At 45.8% G+C, this 16,014-nt stretch overlaps 1 protein-coding gene across 5 annotated transcripts in view; it reads left to right on the top strand.

Annotated features, from left to right (window-relative positions):
- DGKG (diacylglycerol kinase gamma) overlaps nucleotides 1-16,014 on the top strand; it is a 223,094-nt gene that overhangs the window by 159,333 nt on the left and 47,747 nt on the right. For all 5 annotated transcript variants that reach the window (XM_086398113.1, XM_086398109.1, XM_086398104.1 and 2 more), the window contains one exon: nucleotides 3,228-3,318. In XM_086398113.1, the coding sequence (XP_086254239.1) occupies nucleotides 3,228-3,318 (91 nt within the window). The remainder of the gene's footprint in view (nucleotides 1-3,227; nucleotides 3,319-16,014) is intronic.

The raw sequence follows: 16,014 nt of genomic DNA, 5'->3' as shown, positions 1-16,014 counted from the left end.
TGTCTACAAAAGTCTATATAGTCAAAGCTATGGTAGTCATGAACAGATATGAGCATTGGACCATAAAGAAGTCTGAGCACTGAAGAATTGATGCTTTTGAATTGTGGTGCTGGAGAAGACTCTTGAGAGTCCCTCTGGACTGCAAGGAGATCAAATTGCTAAGTCACTTCAGTCACGTCCAACTCTGTGTGACCCCATAGACGGCAGCCCACCAGGCTCCCCCATCCCTGGGATTCTCCAGGCAAGAACACTGGAGTGGGTTGCCATTTCCTTCTCCGGAGATCAAATTAGTCAATCCTAAAGAAAATCAACCCTGAATATTCGTTGGAAGGACTAATGCTGAAGCTCCAACACTTTGGCCACCTGATGCAAAGAGCCAACTCATTGGAAAAGACCCTGATGCTGGGAAAGATTGAGGGCAGGAGGAGAAGGGGGTGACAGAGGATGAGATGGTTGGATGGTATGACCTACTTAATAGACATGAGTTTAAGCAAGCTCCAGGGGTTGGTGAAGGACAGGGAAGCCTGGCGTGTTGCAGTCCATGGGGTCGTGAAGAGTTGGACACAACTTAGTAACTAAACAACAACAACGGTGTCTACGGCTGCCCAACCTGATACCATAACCTTATGGTATCCAAACATGCCAAGACATTGAAATAATAACTGATAAGTAAGTAGCTAACATTATCAGTGAGATTATTATGCAGCAAGCATTATAAGAAGTGCTTTGCGGTCATCCCATTTAATCTTTACAACTACCCTTTTAAGCAGATCTTTTTATTACCTCCATTTTACAGATCAGGAAACTGAGGCTTAGGGTTCACAGCCAGAAATGGACATCTAACCGGCAACAAAAAAGCCGTCTGTTTGATCTTCTCAGTCATTCTGCAATACTGACCTAACCATGACCTCTTAACCTTATTAGATCATCAGAAGCACCACTTCTGGGTAAAAATAGCTTGCGGCTTCCGGAAATTTTTATTAAAACTCTAAATCTCCTGGCAATAACTTTCAAAAGTCATGATTCAGACCAGCAGTGATATTTGAAAATGGAATCATAATGCGGGTCTCCTGGCTACAGAGATGCTCTCGCTGCTTGTGAGGCATCCTCAACTTTGGCATTTATGACAATCTGTGCTTTTCCTGTTACTGGGTCTTTTGCCGTCATTGTCTGTTGAAAGGCGCTGACCCTCATTCTGTCTTCCCTGAGGAATCCTCTTTTTCAGGGCTAATCGGTCTGTCTTCTTCCTTGGTTGTCACTTCACTGGGCTCTAGAGTAATGCTTCGGAAAATCCTGACAGCTGACCACCTGAATAGCGATCACCTGGGCACTCATAAAATGCATATTCCTGGGCCCTGTCAGACACAGGCCACATAGAATCTCTACAAATTAGAGCCCAGGCACTAGCATTTTAATCACATTCACAAGTGATTCTTATGAATACTAATGTTTCAGAGCCACAAAAGGAGTCCCCAGATCCTCACAGCTCCAAGCGTGATTGCTGGACCAGTACTAGCAGCATGTTAGAAAACAAGGAATTCTTATGCCCAAATCCTGAATGACTGAATCAGAATTTGCATTTTAATGAAATCCCTGGGTAACTTGGATTCACATTTCTGTGCATACAGAGAACTGATCAGAGTAGTGTTTCCTCTGCACATCATGGCAGGCATAGAAAACAAAAGCAATTGTTTGGCATTTATCTCATACAGAAAGAAACCCGGCTGTGGCATCAGGGGCTCAGCCTGCCCAGACCCCAACCTGGCCACCCAAAGCTGAGGAGATTGGAATCTCAGGCACACCTGTGCCGAGTACACTGGCTGAGAAGGTCTACTTAAAGAATACCCAACCCTTCTAAGTTTCTTCATAAGCATAACTCCATAAATACTGCTTATTCCCGTCATCGTTTATCATTTCTTTTCCTGCTTACCAAGAGTCAGAAAGGCTACTTCCCAACTCGATCTTAGAAATCTTCACGCAGTGTGAGGACACAGACTCATCTTTAAGCTGTGGGTGGACTCTTTGAGAAACGTAGAGAGAAAAGTTGTGCCTCTTGTTTGAAAGCATCACCTGCTATGGCCTAAGAAATACTAGGAAGAAAGCCTTCTTTTCTTTGAAGAATGCTCCTTTCTCTTAGTCCACAGCTCTGAGGATGGAGGATCAGCAACACACAAGGCGCATCCTCTCTCCTGAAGATGTGCCAAGAAGATTGTGATTCTGTTTAATCCTTCCTCAGCAAAATCTGCCAGCTTATAAACTGGACAGGTGTCCCTTCTCTTAGCCAGCCCCTGAGAATAGGATGACAGTTGGGACGGGAGGAATGGAATACCTTCAGAAACACTTCCTGGTGAGACCATCTGATCAAAATGACCAAGTGTCAGGACACAACCATCTGACTTTTCAGAGCTCCCGGCTACATGGGAACACCATTGTTTCCGGCTGCCCATCCTCCCCCACCCCCACCCCACGCCCCCGGCCCATCAGGAAAATGTTGAACATCTTTAAAGCTCGAAATAGTGAGCTCTTACTTTGAAGCAAATAGGACAAGGCCTACCCCTCAATGAAGGATTGTCATAGCCTCAGCGAATACAATTGAGAACGAAGTGGGAGGAAACTATTGCTACCAAAACAACTCACTTTTTTTTTCTCTCTCTTTCCTCCTTGCCTGCAAATCTGTGTCTAATTCTTTCCATTATGCTTCTCCCAATCAGAGTGCAGACAAAGTAGCACACATTTTAGCTGGTTTCAGGTGGGCCTATCCCTCCTCTGTCCTGAGGCTGTACCTCTGTCAAGTCTCAACTGGCTAACTGATCGTCCTCCCTTTGTACCCCAACTACTGAAGCTCCCCTGCATTCGTAGTAGAAAGGACACTAACCAGAGCGTGCTTTCAGGTGCCACCTGGTTGACTTTCATGGAACTCCTCCCTTGATCCACATCCAGAGGCAAGCAGGCCTTTCTCTGGCTCTGACCAGGAAGATCAGAGAGCCATTGGCTGTTCACTCAGAGTAGCCATGATGTCTAAGAAACAAATAGGTTTTACTTTAAGTTGGTGGCAAGAACAGTTGGTTAAAAAAGTCTTCCATCCCTGATCATCCAATTAAGAAGTGCTGAAAACATAAGATTGGGGACAGCTGAGGGCTTGAGTGTCCCGGCCCCAGTAGCCTAGCTGCTGTACACAGTCATTTCAAACACAGAACACTGAGCCATCTTTCTGACTCCTGGTCCAGGATGAAGAACAAGCTGTGGTACTTTGAATTTGGCACCTCGGAGACCTTCGCGGCCACCTGCAAGAAACTCCACGACCACATAGAGTTGGAGGTGAGTTCCCAAAGCTTGCTTTGGGACCTTAGTTTTGGTCCGGGTCTGTCACATACCCTCAGAACATGTCCCCTACCCTCAGAACATGTCCCCTAGGTTCATAGTGGCCCCAGGTGTAATCCTTCTTACCTCCATCCTGTTCCCAACATGTCCACAGCCTCACTCCCAGTAGGCTCTAATCACGGGGTCTGCCTTTCTCGGCCTGACCAGGGAGTCCTGGGGTCTGAGACCCAGAGGCCCAGTGGACTCAGGGCTGCAGTCCTTTCCTGCCCTCAGCCCTCTCCCCACCATCACCTTTCAATTTCTTCTTTTTCAAAAAATGAAGACAGGTGCTACCCACTCAGGGAAAGAAGCTGCTATGGGGATAGAGGCAATGTCCCAAGCCTGGTAAAAGTCTGGGAACTGAAGACCACAGGGCTGAGGGGTCTGCAGTTGAGGCCAGGGGTGACCAGACATCATCAGCTCACCTGCCTCAACTTTCAAGGAGCCAGTTCAGGCACTCAGGGCCAGCTTCCCAAGTGTGCAACCTGCATAGTCACTCAGAAGGTTCCTCATTTAATGCTCTTCTGTGACTGTCTTAAAATTCTTGATAGTTTTTTTTTTTTTTTAGCAAAAGGCCCTTTATGTGCATTTTGAACACTCAAATTACATAGCTGATCCAGTTGGTGCACTTGGATTTTAACTCTCCCGGGACTTGCAGCAGCCTGCCTCAGACACAGCCTGTGGGCTTCACTTACTGGTTGATAAGCTGCCCACTTCTCATTCCCCACCCTGCTTCTGCTGGGCTGCTCTCCTGAGGTCTTCTCACTTCTAAGAAAAGATCGACCTGCAAGCCCAAACTTCCGTGCACACCTGCTGTCTCTGCTCTGCGGAACCTCAGGCCCTTGGGGCCCCTTGCCCATAGTTCTCAGTTACCGACCCCCATACCCCTTCCCATGGAATTCAGGCCAGTGGTCTTGTTTTCACTTGAGAAAAACAAGTGAAAGGCAGTCAGAGTTGGGCCAGGATGGGCTCTTGCTGGGCCACCAGCTTTGTCCCTGAGCTTGCAGCAGCAGTCAAGTGGGGCCCAGGCATCCCTTGGAGGAGGAGCATTTGGCCTGAAGCAGTGTGGGAAAGCCCCACCACTCCCTGTGGAAGGGAGCCTGCGCTCACGGGGAGTTTTCACAATCAAAACACAAAGCCAGAGATTCTGTGCTTCTCTTTGACTCATCTGCCTGCCTCTCCCCAACGGTTGCTGGGTTACCAACCCCAGGGTGGGAGGAGCCGACCTAGCTAATCCCCTGAACTTCTAGCCAGCTCAGTCAGAGGGCAGAGAGGCCCAGGAATGTGGGGCACTTTTCCCCAGGTGGTACCACCTCCACCTGAGAAAGTCTGAGAAACCTGCCTTCCTCTATGGATACATAAATCCATGGCCAGAAACTCTACAGCAAAGGGGGAGGGGGCTGGACTGGGCTGGAAACTGGACGTGGCTGGAGCTCTGTGTGCATTTTTCCTGTTGGCATGATCATCTGGGGTGTCTTTAAATATACCCCAAGTGAGGGACAGCCCTGGCCTAACCACTGCCAGCTGCAGACACACAGCGACTGCTTGTTCTCCCTGCAGCTGGCCTTGAAACTGTGCCCAGAATAGAGCAGCTCAGCTCCCCTGCCTCGGTGGGCCCCGCCCTCCCAGCTCCCAACTCCCAGCTTCCAGCCCACAGCATCATGGGCCCCTCTGAGTCCAGTGCACAGCGGCTCATCCTCAATTGCAGAGGGGGCTGGTGGCCTCTGGAGGAGGTGGGGCTGTTCACACTGTGGGTTGTTGGGGGCTTTTAGCAGCACTTCTTGTTTTCCTTAGCTCCCCATCGTGAGTCTTTTTTAGTATTTATTCCTGAGGCTAAGGATGGGGGTGGGGGTGCATCTGACAGGCAGCTTCTGTTCTGAAAGCCTGCAGGATTGTGGCAGGCATCCTTTTGTACCCAGGGAGCGGAGGGGAGACGGTCCTGGGTCTTATAATACAGAGGAGACCAGAGAGACAGAGGGGGAGGCATATGAGTAACAGACGTTAGGAGGCTGTGGGGCAGCCCAGGTAGATGTGAGTGCATCAGAGGCCTTGGGAAGAACAATAACAGAAGGTATGTTAAGTGACCTCCAAGTGGCGGCTGCACACAACAGCCCAGGCCTGAGAGGACCAGCATGCTCATCAGATCAAGGTCAGTGAGCCTGAGAATAAGCCCACACAGGTATTTATACTACGTGCCACCATTTCCAAAGCCCCACCACAGCCTTTATTGCAGAGTCACACAACAACCAGTGAGCTAAGTAGGCCCGGTATTCTTATCCCCACATCACAGAAAGCAAGCTAAGGCACAGAGAGTTAGATATATAAACAGAAGGGAGACAGAAGTAACAAGGGGAGAGGAGAAAATCACAGACTCTGACTGCCTACTGTAGCATGTCCTCATTTGATTCCATCATCCAGCAAAGCAAGTATGATCACATTTTTTTAAATGAGGAAACCGAGGCTCAGACACACTAAGTAACTGGACCAAGGTTTCATTGCTGGAAATGTGTAAGAGTCTAGGCCTTCCTAGACCTCCTGGAAAGGAGTTTAGCTTGGAACCCAATAAACAGATTGACCTAACAAGTGCTAGGAGCTTGCTGAATTTTTCAGCTCGGATACACTGTTTCTTCCTCCTTTACTGAATGTATGGCTGCTTGGTTCTGTCTCAGCTGCAGCAGCTGGGCAGGGCTGCTGGGAAACGCTTTAGGAGAACAGAGGGCACAGTCCTACTGCTTGCTCATTTGAGGAAGGAGGGGTGGACAGGAGGAGTCAGGGAGGAAAACTGCCTTAAAGTTTACCAAAGGTCTTCCCATGCAGCATCTCATTTTGATCCACAGAGTATGCAGAGAAGACACGAATATCCTTGCTTTCTGGGTGAGGAAACTGAGGCTCAGAGGTTCAGCAACTTGTGAAAGGGCCCAAAGGTTAGCGGTTCAGGAGAACAGCTTAGAAAGTCTATTTCATTCCGTGTCTATGTGTCACCTGGGTAAAATTTGGATGGTGAAACTTAAAGCTAAAATGAGTTTTATGCAGAAGTTCTGCACTGAAAGTCTCTCGCAAGGAATACAGTCTGTTTTTCAGAGACTTGTAGCTTATTGGAAACTAGGAGAATTTGGTCCCTTCTCTGAAATAAAGTTTACAGCCCAGTTGAGAGAACAAACATGAGCTGGTTAATATAATACTCACTTAACTAGTGCTAAGAAAACTTGATCCTGGGACCTTGAGGACCCACGTGAGCCATCACCTTGGACACTGTTTTGGGGTCATAGACTAAGGCCAAAGAGAAGATGATTGCAGATCTACTGGTCACCTGCAGACACTTGGTCAAGGCTAGGGTAAGGGGGAAGGGTGGGGTTGCTCAGTGAAAGGGGCTTGGCTTGGACAGGCATCAGCCCTCTTCATGGAACTGTTGTCTGGGCTTCAGTGTTCTCATATATAAAATGGGGAAAGGGGATTAGTCTACTTCCCAAGGCTATTGATTAACGTTTTCAGATTTGTTATTTTTTTTTAAGTAACTGGCAATGGTGCCAAGTGCCTCACTGAATCCACAGAGCAGCCCCAAGTGGCAGGTGTCACATCCCCTTTCTGGAGATGGGGATAGAAGCTGAAAAAAAGCTCACCTGAGGTGCATGACTCTGAGTGGTCAGGTCAGGCTTCAAATTCAGATTTGCCCAAAACCCAGGAGTTTCAGGGCAGTACTGGGCACATCATTCTAGAACAGAGATTGTCACCGGTATGAGTTATATCTGATCTTCTCTTTAGTCATACACTTTATTTTAATATTTTGGGTAACACTAAAAGCAAGAATTGAAGCTTTTGAACTGTGGTGTTGGAGAAGACTCTTGAGAGTCCCTTGGACTGCAAGGAGATCCAACCAGTCCATTCTAAAGGAGATCAGTCCTGGGTGTTCATTGGAAGGACTGATGCTAAAGCTGAAACTCCAATACTTTGGCCACCTCATGCAAAGAGTTGACTCACTGGAAAAGACTCTGATGCTGGGAGGGATTGGGGGCAGGAGGAAAAGGGGACAACAGAGGATGAGATGGCTGGATGGCATCACTGACTTGATGGATGTGAGTCTGGGTGAACTCCGGCAGTTGGTGATGGACAGGGAGGCCTGGCGTGCTGCGATTCATGGGGTCTCAAAGAGTCGGACACGACTGTGACTGAACTGAACTGAAAAGCAAGTATGAGACTTTTACAATTATCAAAAAGAAAAACGAAAAAAAAAAAAAGAAAAGGCAGATGCATGCTCTAAATGCTTCCTCTGCGAGCACACAAAGCAAGCTGTGAGAGTGAGTACCCTTCCTGGGAAATGGGTGCTCTTAATTTGGTTGTTGTTCAGGCTTAAGTCATATTCAACTCTTTGTGACCCATGGAGTATAGCCTGCCAGATTCCTCTGTCTGTGGGGTTTTTCCAGGCAAGAATACTGGAGTGGGTTGCCATTTCCTTCTCCAGGATCTTCCTGGACCAGGGATCAAACCCACGTCTCCTACATTGGCAGGCAGATTCTTTACCACTGAGCCAATTCTTCTAATTAAGAAGCCAGCCTGTCACCCGCATAGTTGTCATCAGCCCTGGTGGAACAAAAGCAGTCTCTCAGGGTCTCCAAGTCTCTGACTTCCCTTCCCTTCCAAAGCCACCCTTGATGTTTATTCTGATCTGATTGTACCTGAATAAAGGAGCGGGGAGGGGAGGGAAGAACACAGTGAGTCACCTCCCCCACCCAGGCCCAAAAGAGCTTGCACAGGTTTTGACTTAGTTATGGTTAGGTGGAGCAAACCAGGCAGGCATCGACTTGAGCACTTATTTTACATCCTGTGGAAATTTTACTGGTTAAAAATACGAACTTCCAAAATTCCTTGATATCATATCTACTTTTAAACAATGTTCACAAGGGAAGGCTAGCCAGCTTCCCTAATATGAACCTCTGCCTGGGGAAAAGTGAGTCTAAATGTGGAGGCTGCTTCAAAAAAAAATCTGTTACCCGGTGTATTTTGGGAATCTCTGCACATCAATTTTCCCCTTTTAATTGAGGATTTTTTTTTAATACAACAAAGTTTTGAGAGTGTATCAGATATTCTCATTTCTCCCTCACTTAGAATTGATATTTGTCACTATTTTGTTTTATTCCCTTCAAGTATCTTTTTAACCAAAGAAATAAAAATTTATGGATGGAACTGAGTTCCCCACAACCGTTTTGTGCTCTGCAACTTGCCTTTTTCACTCACCATTAGCTCTCAAGATCTCTCCGTGGTGATATTGCTGGAGCTAGTTCATTACTTTTACCTACTCTGTACCGTGGGGCTCCAGGAATACCCCCACCCTGTGATGGGAGTAGGAGCAGAAATGGGAACCCTCAGACCCTCTCCGGGGACATGAGTGGTGAACCACTTTGGAGAGCAGTCTGACAACAAACACTGAACTGAAAACTATCTTTTAGGACGAATGACCCAGCAGGTTCTTCACATCCTAGACCTGGAGAGTTTCCTGCACACGAGTTCACGGGGTGATGAGCACAGAGATGCAGTGCAGTCCTTTATTAGTATAACAAAATGGAACCAACCTCAGAGACCATATTATCCTAACACTTCAAAGAGAGAGAGTGAAAGTACTAAAGGCCACTGAATTATATTCTTTAAAATGGCTAATTTTGTGTCAGGTGAATTTCATCTTAATTTTTTTCAACGTGAAGCCATATCATGAGATGGGCCCTGTCTATGAGAATCCTAAACTCTAAAACTAACCTTTAGCACAGCTATGTGTATGTAAAGAAGCAGAATAAATAATGACCCAGATTACTTTAAGACTGAGCAGATATCTTTACCTACTCCAATCCAGCCAGGTGCCATTTTTTTCAGAAGAGAGAAATCAAGGACTTTACAGGTTGAGTTGGTTGGCCAACTTCACCCAGCCAGTAAGTGGCAAAAGAGAGCCCATGGCTGCCCTGATATCCACTGGCAATGTTGCACACTCCTAAATTAGAGGATAGACTTTCAAGCACCTTTTCTGGCATCATCTATATACACCTTCTCAGCTTGGGCAAGTGGAACCTTCCAAAGCTTGGAGTAATGAAGTGGGAACTAGCCAAAAGCTCAGCTCATCAACCCAGGCACAGTGATCCCAAGGGAGATGAAATGAAAACATATTCATGGGGAAGGGAAAGATTCATGGAGAAGAGTGGAGATTTTGAGATCTCAGAAAACAAAAGGTGGCAACCTGATCATGCACCAAACCTTCAAGTCAGAGGCTGGTATGGACACAGAGAGACATCCTCTCCCATTTGTGGAGTCCATTCTCTTCTTCCATCAAGTCCAGGGGTTCCATCTTTCCAGGAGCATCCTCACTGTGAGACCACCCAAGGCTGCTCTTGTCACTTCAGATTTCTTCTTCCCTATCCTTCAGTTCTCACTGTTCCAGGTACCCGAGCCTCAGTTTCTGCCTTCTCCCTCTTACGACAGGTGCTAAATTCTTTTGATTAGAAAAGTAATCCAAATCTATGCAACCCTGTGGACTTTAACCTGCCAGGCTCCTCTGTCCATGGAATTCTCTAGGCAAGGATACTGGAATGGGTTGCCATTTCCTTGCAGACAGATTCTTTACTGTCTGAGTCACCAGGGAAGCCCCAAATCCATGGTAGAACATGTTAAACCATAGAGAGGTGAAAAGGAAAAGTAACCCACAATCTCAGCAATCAGGGATCGGTGCTGTTCTAATGTTGGCCTTGTTTCAATCCTGTAATAATGTCAGCCCTTCTATCTATAAGAGCAGGCCCCTGGAGGACCTCTTTGACTCTTTGATTACCTTAATCTTTATCCATTTTTAAACATAGCTCCATCCTTTCTATCTCTCTTCCTCTTTCAGCCATGCACTGACTACAAGTTTCCTTCACAGATCCTCAAAATCTTTCAGCCTCCTGAGAAGAAATTGGCAATTTTCTCTTTAAAAATCCCATTGCGTGCTTACAGTTTGATACATAACTTTTTCTCTTAAATGACCCTCTTTTTTATTCCCTACACATGCATACCCTGTATTTCACTTCAAGCCTCCATTCATCCCTGTGCTTTTATTTTCTTATTCTTTCCCCTTTCCTTTGTTCTTTGTGAATTGCTTTGATTTTCTTTGTCTTCAGATTCCTGGCTTCATATACTTTGTGTCTCCCAAGTACTTTGGAATAACTTTTAGGGGTGAATTCTCATGCCTACAATTTCACAAAGCAGATGGTAGGGGAGGGGTATATGCAGCACAGTGGATAGACGAGGCCCGGGGGTGTCTCAGGGGACCAAGCTCGGGGTCCCATGCATGACTCAGCATGTTGGGCTAGAAGGACCTCCACTCAGGTTCCTGAGAGACCTCAAGGCTAACCTCTGCCCCAGCAAGCTTAACTTTTCTACCCGCCAAGGTCCCCTAGTGAAAGAATAACTTTCCCCAAGCTATGTCTACAAACAAATGCATCTTTTAAATAATAACAACCTGTGAGGCCCTGTCCGTGGGAAATGTATTATTTATCTTAGACTTTCTAGAACATTGAAAAGAACTCATGATCTTCATCTCCACACTCAGCACATTCAGGGAGCTTGGATGAAAAGCATTCAATCTTTTCCAGCTTCTACCACTGGGTTATGAAACAGAGTATTACATACACATATGTCTCCTTGGCTTTAGTGGACTAGTCTTTGGTTATCTGTCTTAGTGAGGTCATAAACATGCTGATCCCAGTATTCTACAGAAGAGGAATTAAGAAAAGAGAAGAAATGACTCAGGAAGTATATATAATGTAACAAAGGACCAGTTAAATACTGTGTACACATACGCATTACATGTCAAGTCCATTGGAATCCACAAATTAATAGCAGCAGCCACTTACTAAGCACTCACCTTGCAACAAGCTCTGTATCCTGGCACTTTCCTACACTGGCTTGTTTAATCCTCATTACAACTCTGCATACTGTGCATTATGTACACAAGGAAACTAAGTCTCCTTAAAATAAGTACTCCAAGATCAGATGAGTTCCAAGCCCATATGCCCCAAGCACAGCACTCCCTGTAGAACCTGCCTCTGCTTTCCCCCTCAGGTATATATCAGCTGAGTTGGTGGTATGGCTCCCCTGTAGGACTTGGCCTGTCTATTAGGCAGTTGTCTGTCTGAGGCAGACTCGTCTTATTCACCCTGTATCTCCAATACCTGAAATGAAATCATTGCTCTCTAGTTTTTGATTGCACAATTTGAACCAAAGTGTGAAAAAAATCCCATAATGAATGTGAACACTAACAAATTACTACTTGACCAGACTCAAGTGATATCTTTGTGTTGGACGTCCCCAAAGTAAAAGGGACCCACCTTGCTCCATCTATAAGACAGAATGGGCTTGCAGCCTGGCACTCAGCCCTTCTTCTAACCATCGGGTGAGTGGAAAGACCTCCCACGCCCATCTTTGAGCTGTTGCTGGGACCTTTGAAAGTAACTGAGGGTCTGGGACAACTGTGAACCCAGGACAGGAAATGCCAGAGTTCTCCCACCTCTTTCCCACCAAGGAGAGTGAAGACAGTGAGTGGGCAGAGCCCATACGGCAGCAAGGGCACAGGGCTGCTAGGGGTCAGAGGAAGTGACTCCAAAAGGCAGAAGAAGGCGTCTCCACCCTGAGCCCACTCTGGTGGCCCAGAAGTCTGTCTGCCCCTGAGCCTTGCCAGTCCCTATGGCTATCAGCCCTGCTCTGTCTGCAGGCGAGTCTGACCCTTCAGAAAGCCCCATCCACCCCAGGTTGGTCTGAGCGCCCCAGACAGACCGCAGACCTATTACACTGCATCCAGAGCAAGAATGCCACAACACACTAGGTTGTTTTTTTCTTTTTTTTTTAACTTGGGGAGGGTGGAGCAGTGGATAGGAAACAGCTTTGCCCTCTATCCGAATCTGAGGCAACCCACCACTGTGAGCTCTGAGAAACAGCAGTTTTGTTTTGGAAACTGGCACCCAGGGCAGGCTTGCTCCTGGAAATGAATTTGGTTCTCCCCTCAGCTGCAGCGTTCTACTTCCAGCCTCCCTGCCAACACCCCCTTCCAGCTGCCCCTCTCAAAGGCACCATTGTGCCTGCCTGGCACAGCAACAGAGGAGGGCTGAAGAGGAAGCAAACATTTTCTGCCCATGGGATGTTCTTAAGCAGGTTGTGTGTACATGGCTTCAATGCTGCATTCCTGGAGCCCACACAGACCCGCCAAAACACCATCATCCCCGTCACAGATGGCAGGCACTTTCCAGTCTAACTGGCCCGCCACTGCTCCCTGTCAGAGAAGGCAGGGCAGGCAGCTAGATGGACACAGGCAGCAAGAGGGGGACCACAATGCCACTTTTTCAGCACAGCATTGTAGCCTGCCAAAGCAAGGCTGAGCAGAGACTGAATCTCTGAACTGGAAAGGGATTTGGTCCCATGTACCACTCAACAAAAAGATCCGTTCTGGCACATTCTGATAAGTACACATCTAGCCTTTTCTTGAATACTCCAAGGAAAGGAAGCTTACTACTTTGCCAGAAACCTGTCCATTGCTGGAAATCTCTTTCAGAAAGTTTTCTTCCCGACTTTGAACAAGGATGTATGTCCCTTTCATTGCCATATCCTTCCCTTGTCAGCCCTCAGCACAGTTCTTGGAACAAAATAGGTGCACAATAAGTATTTGTGGGATGCATGACTGAATTCCCCATCCTTTGGGCCTGTTCCACCCTCTGGAAGCATGCAGAACATACCCTCCTGCTCCTCCACATGACTGCCCTTTATACGGGTGCAATCTATCTTCCATGTCCTCTCCTATTGATCTTCACTGAGCTAAATATCCCCAGTTCCTTTTATGGCTCGATGTATAGATCCCTGACTATCCTGATCTGCCTTCTCTTGATAGATTCCATTTTTTCCAGTCTCCTTAAAATGAAGAATCAAATCCCTTATATTTTATATATCCTTATATCCCAAAAGTAATCTCATAGGTAACAAAGCATGAAATTAACAGGCCTCAGGTACATGCTCCATAAGCTAGACTGTCTTTTTGATCTCGTCATTTGCATCTTCGCAGGAAACCTGTAGGTTCATGAAGCCCACCACAAACCTGATTAAAATGGGAAATGTCACTGAGTGAGTGTTTCCTCATCTGTAAAAAAAAAAAAAAAAAAAAGGGTACAAATACCAACCTTGCAGGGCTCTAAGGATTAGACATAAAATATATGAAGTGCCTGGTTCATAAGAGTTACTCAGTAAATGATTATCTATTAATATTATCACATAACATGTATATATTACATGCCCACAACAGACATTAGGTTCTAAAATTAATGAAATAAATAAAATAGTTCCTCTGATTGCAGGGGAAGCCACTCCAGCTACATGCCAGGCCAAATTTTTTTAATGTAGATATTACTGGACCGTCTTTCTAGTAATGCTGTCACCACTCATCAACACCACTCAATTTCTTTCCTTTTCTTCCCTCAGGATCCACATGAGATTACGGACACTACAAACATTCTCTCTAGTTCTTCTTTAGGGGAAAAAGACAGCATTGTTGCCCTGACTGCTCTTCTTTCACTCTCAATAAATTTCTCTGTTCTGGCCATAGGCCCTACAGATATGCAGATATCTACTGCCTTCTCAGTGGTGTGCTGAGGCCAGCTTGCCTACTGGCACATCTCTTCTTAGCTCTGCCTTTAGGGATGTCATGTTGGTAGCTTTGGCCATTGTGGGAGAATTTACACCATGAACCACCACAATCACAGCTTTTTTTTATCCTGGAGATTCTGTTAAACATTTAGCAGCATACCACTGCCTCTAGCACTGACTGCTAGAGGTCCCTGGAGACCCATTTCCACTCCTTCCCCTGGGTCTAGCACTGAGTAAGTAGGGCCCCATCATTCTTGTCTTCTGTCTCTTAACGTCTCTCACATATATCGTGCCCCATGTGTCCTATTCTTACTACTAATTGTTAGATATAGGTTTCCCTTAGCTGTGATCAGAGGACCACTTCTTGAAGTCTTGGATTAACCTTCCAGATTTCTCCCTAATATGGATACTCATTCCACTTTCTTTCATTGGTCAATATATTCATCCTGGGAAATTGTAGAAACTCATCTGGAAGGAAAGACCCTTTGCCAGATTTCTTTAACACCTTGGTTTTCATTTGGGAATCTCTCCACAAATGAATTCTTCCAGTTTAAAAAAGTTATATTGGACTTCGGAAATGGGTAATAGATGCCAGAACTATGGAGAACACAGAGCCATATAGCATATGGTCCCTCCCCTCTGGGAGCTTAAAATCTCCTGGGGACAGGTACATATGCATGATGCATGGCAGAATATATATATATATATTCAATATACAACAGAAAAAGCAAGGAAAATTCAGAGAAGGGGAAGATCAATTTCTATCTAGAGCAGTTTCCTCTATAGGAAAGGCCTCATAGTGGAGTTAGTTTTTGAAAGGGTAGGATTTTAACAGGCATAAAAGAGCTGCATGGCAGTTCAGACAGTGAGTACAACAGAAAAAGCAAGTAGGCCCAACTCTGTGACCTACATATGTGGCCCTAGTTAAGCCCTAGCTCTTGCAAGAGACAGCTGTGTGATCTAGGAAAGTTACTTACCAACTCTAGGGTTAATTGTTCTCATCATGGTGATAAGATATTAACAAACCAAATGTTCCATCTGGCTTTACCATTCTAAGATTCTGTGCTTTGGCCCTCTTTCAGCTGCTAAAATTCCTCTTTACAAAGTCACTCCTGACCCCTTAGTTGCCAGACTACATGACCAAAGGTCTGATTCCAGATCTGCTCACTCTTGATTAGCTATGTGACATTGGACCATTCCTTTTACCTCCTTAACCTCCATTTTTCTCATCTACAAAATGAGGTAATTATACTGAATGATCTTTCAAGACACTTCAGATCTTTGATTCCATGAGAACACATATGCAGAGACGAGAGAGAGATCGTTTTATGGCATTTGTAGACTTAAACAAAGAGTGTAGAAAGGGTGCTAGGGTGTCCACAAGGATATCCTTCCACTGAGGGACCGTGATAGGGGTCCAGACAAGGATCATCATCCACTGACTGTACTGTGCTAAGTCGCTCCAGTCACGTCCAACTCTGCCACCCTATGGACTACAGCCTGCCAGGCTCCTCTGTCCATGGGATTCTCCAAGCAAGAATACTGGAGTGGGTTGTCGTGCCCTCCTCTACCCACTGATCAAGAACGTTATAACGAAAAATTCAAGCTGACAACACCTGAACCCTCTAACCAACACGAACATCACCAAAAAATGAGACAAGCAAATTATGTGCCTGTTGATGAGATGCAATAGGAAATACATTGATAGAGTAGTCTTGCTAAAACATCCATCCTGAATTTGATCATCCCTGCAGATAGGCTGGAATATGTTTAAAAGATACCTCAGAGGTGCCATAAGCAAAATCCAAAATCTGGAACCACTACACAGCTTTCTGTCTCAAAGTGTGGTCCACCACACCCAGCACCATTATCACCAGATAATGATGTAGAAATGCAGTCTCAGGCCACCTCAGATGTCCTGAATCAAAATCTGCATTTAAATCATCCTGAAGTGATTTGTATGCACATTAAAGTTTGAGAAGCACTGCTCTATAGGACAAATGACCCATTTCC

The sequence above is a fragment of the Bos grunniens genome, chromosome 1, assembly GCF_055505025.1.
Source record: "Bos grunniens cultivar Pamir isolate PY7600 chromosome 1, Bosgru_T2T1.0, whole genome shotgun sequence".
Taxonomy (NCBI): Eukaryota; Metazoa; Chordata; class Mammalia; order Artiodactyla; family Bovidae; genus Bos; species Bos grunniens.
Note: the sequence above shows the minus strand (reverse complement) of the source record. Positions and strands in the feature narration are given on the sequence as shown.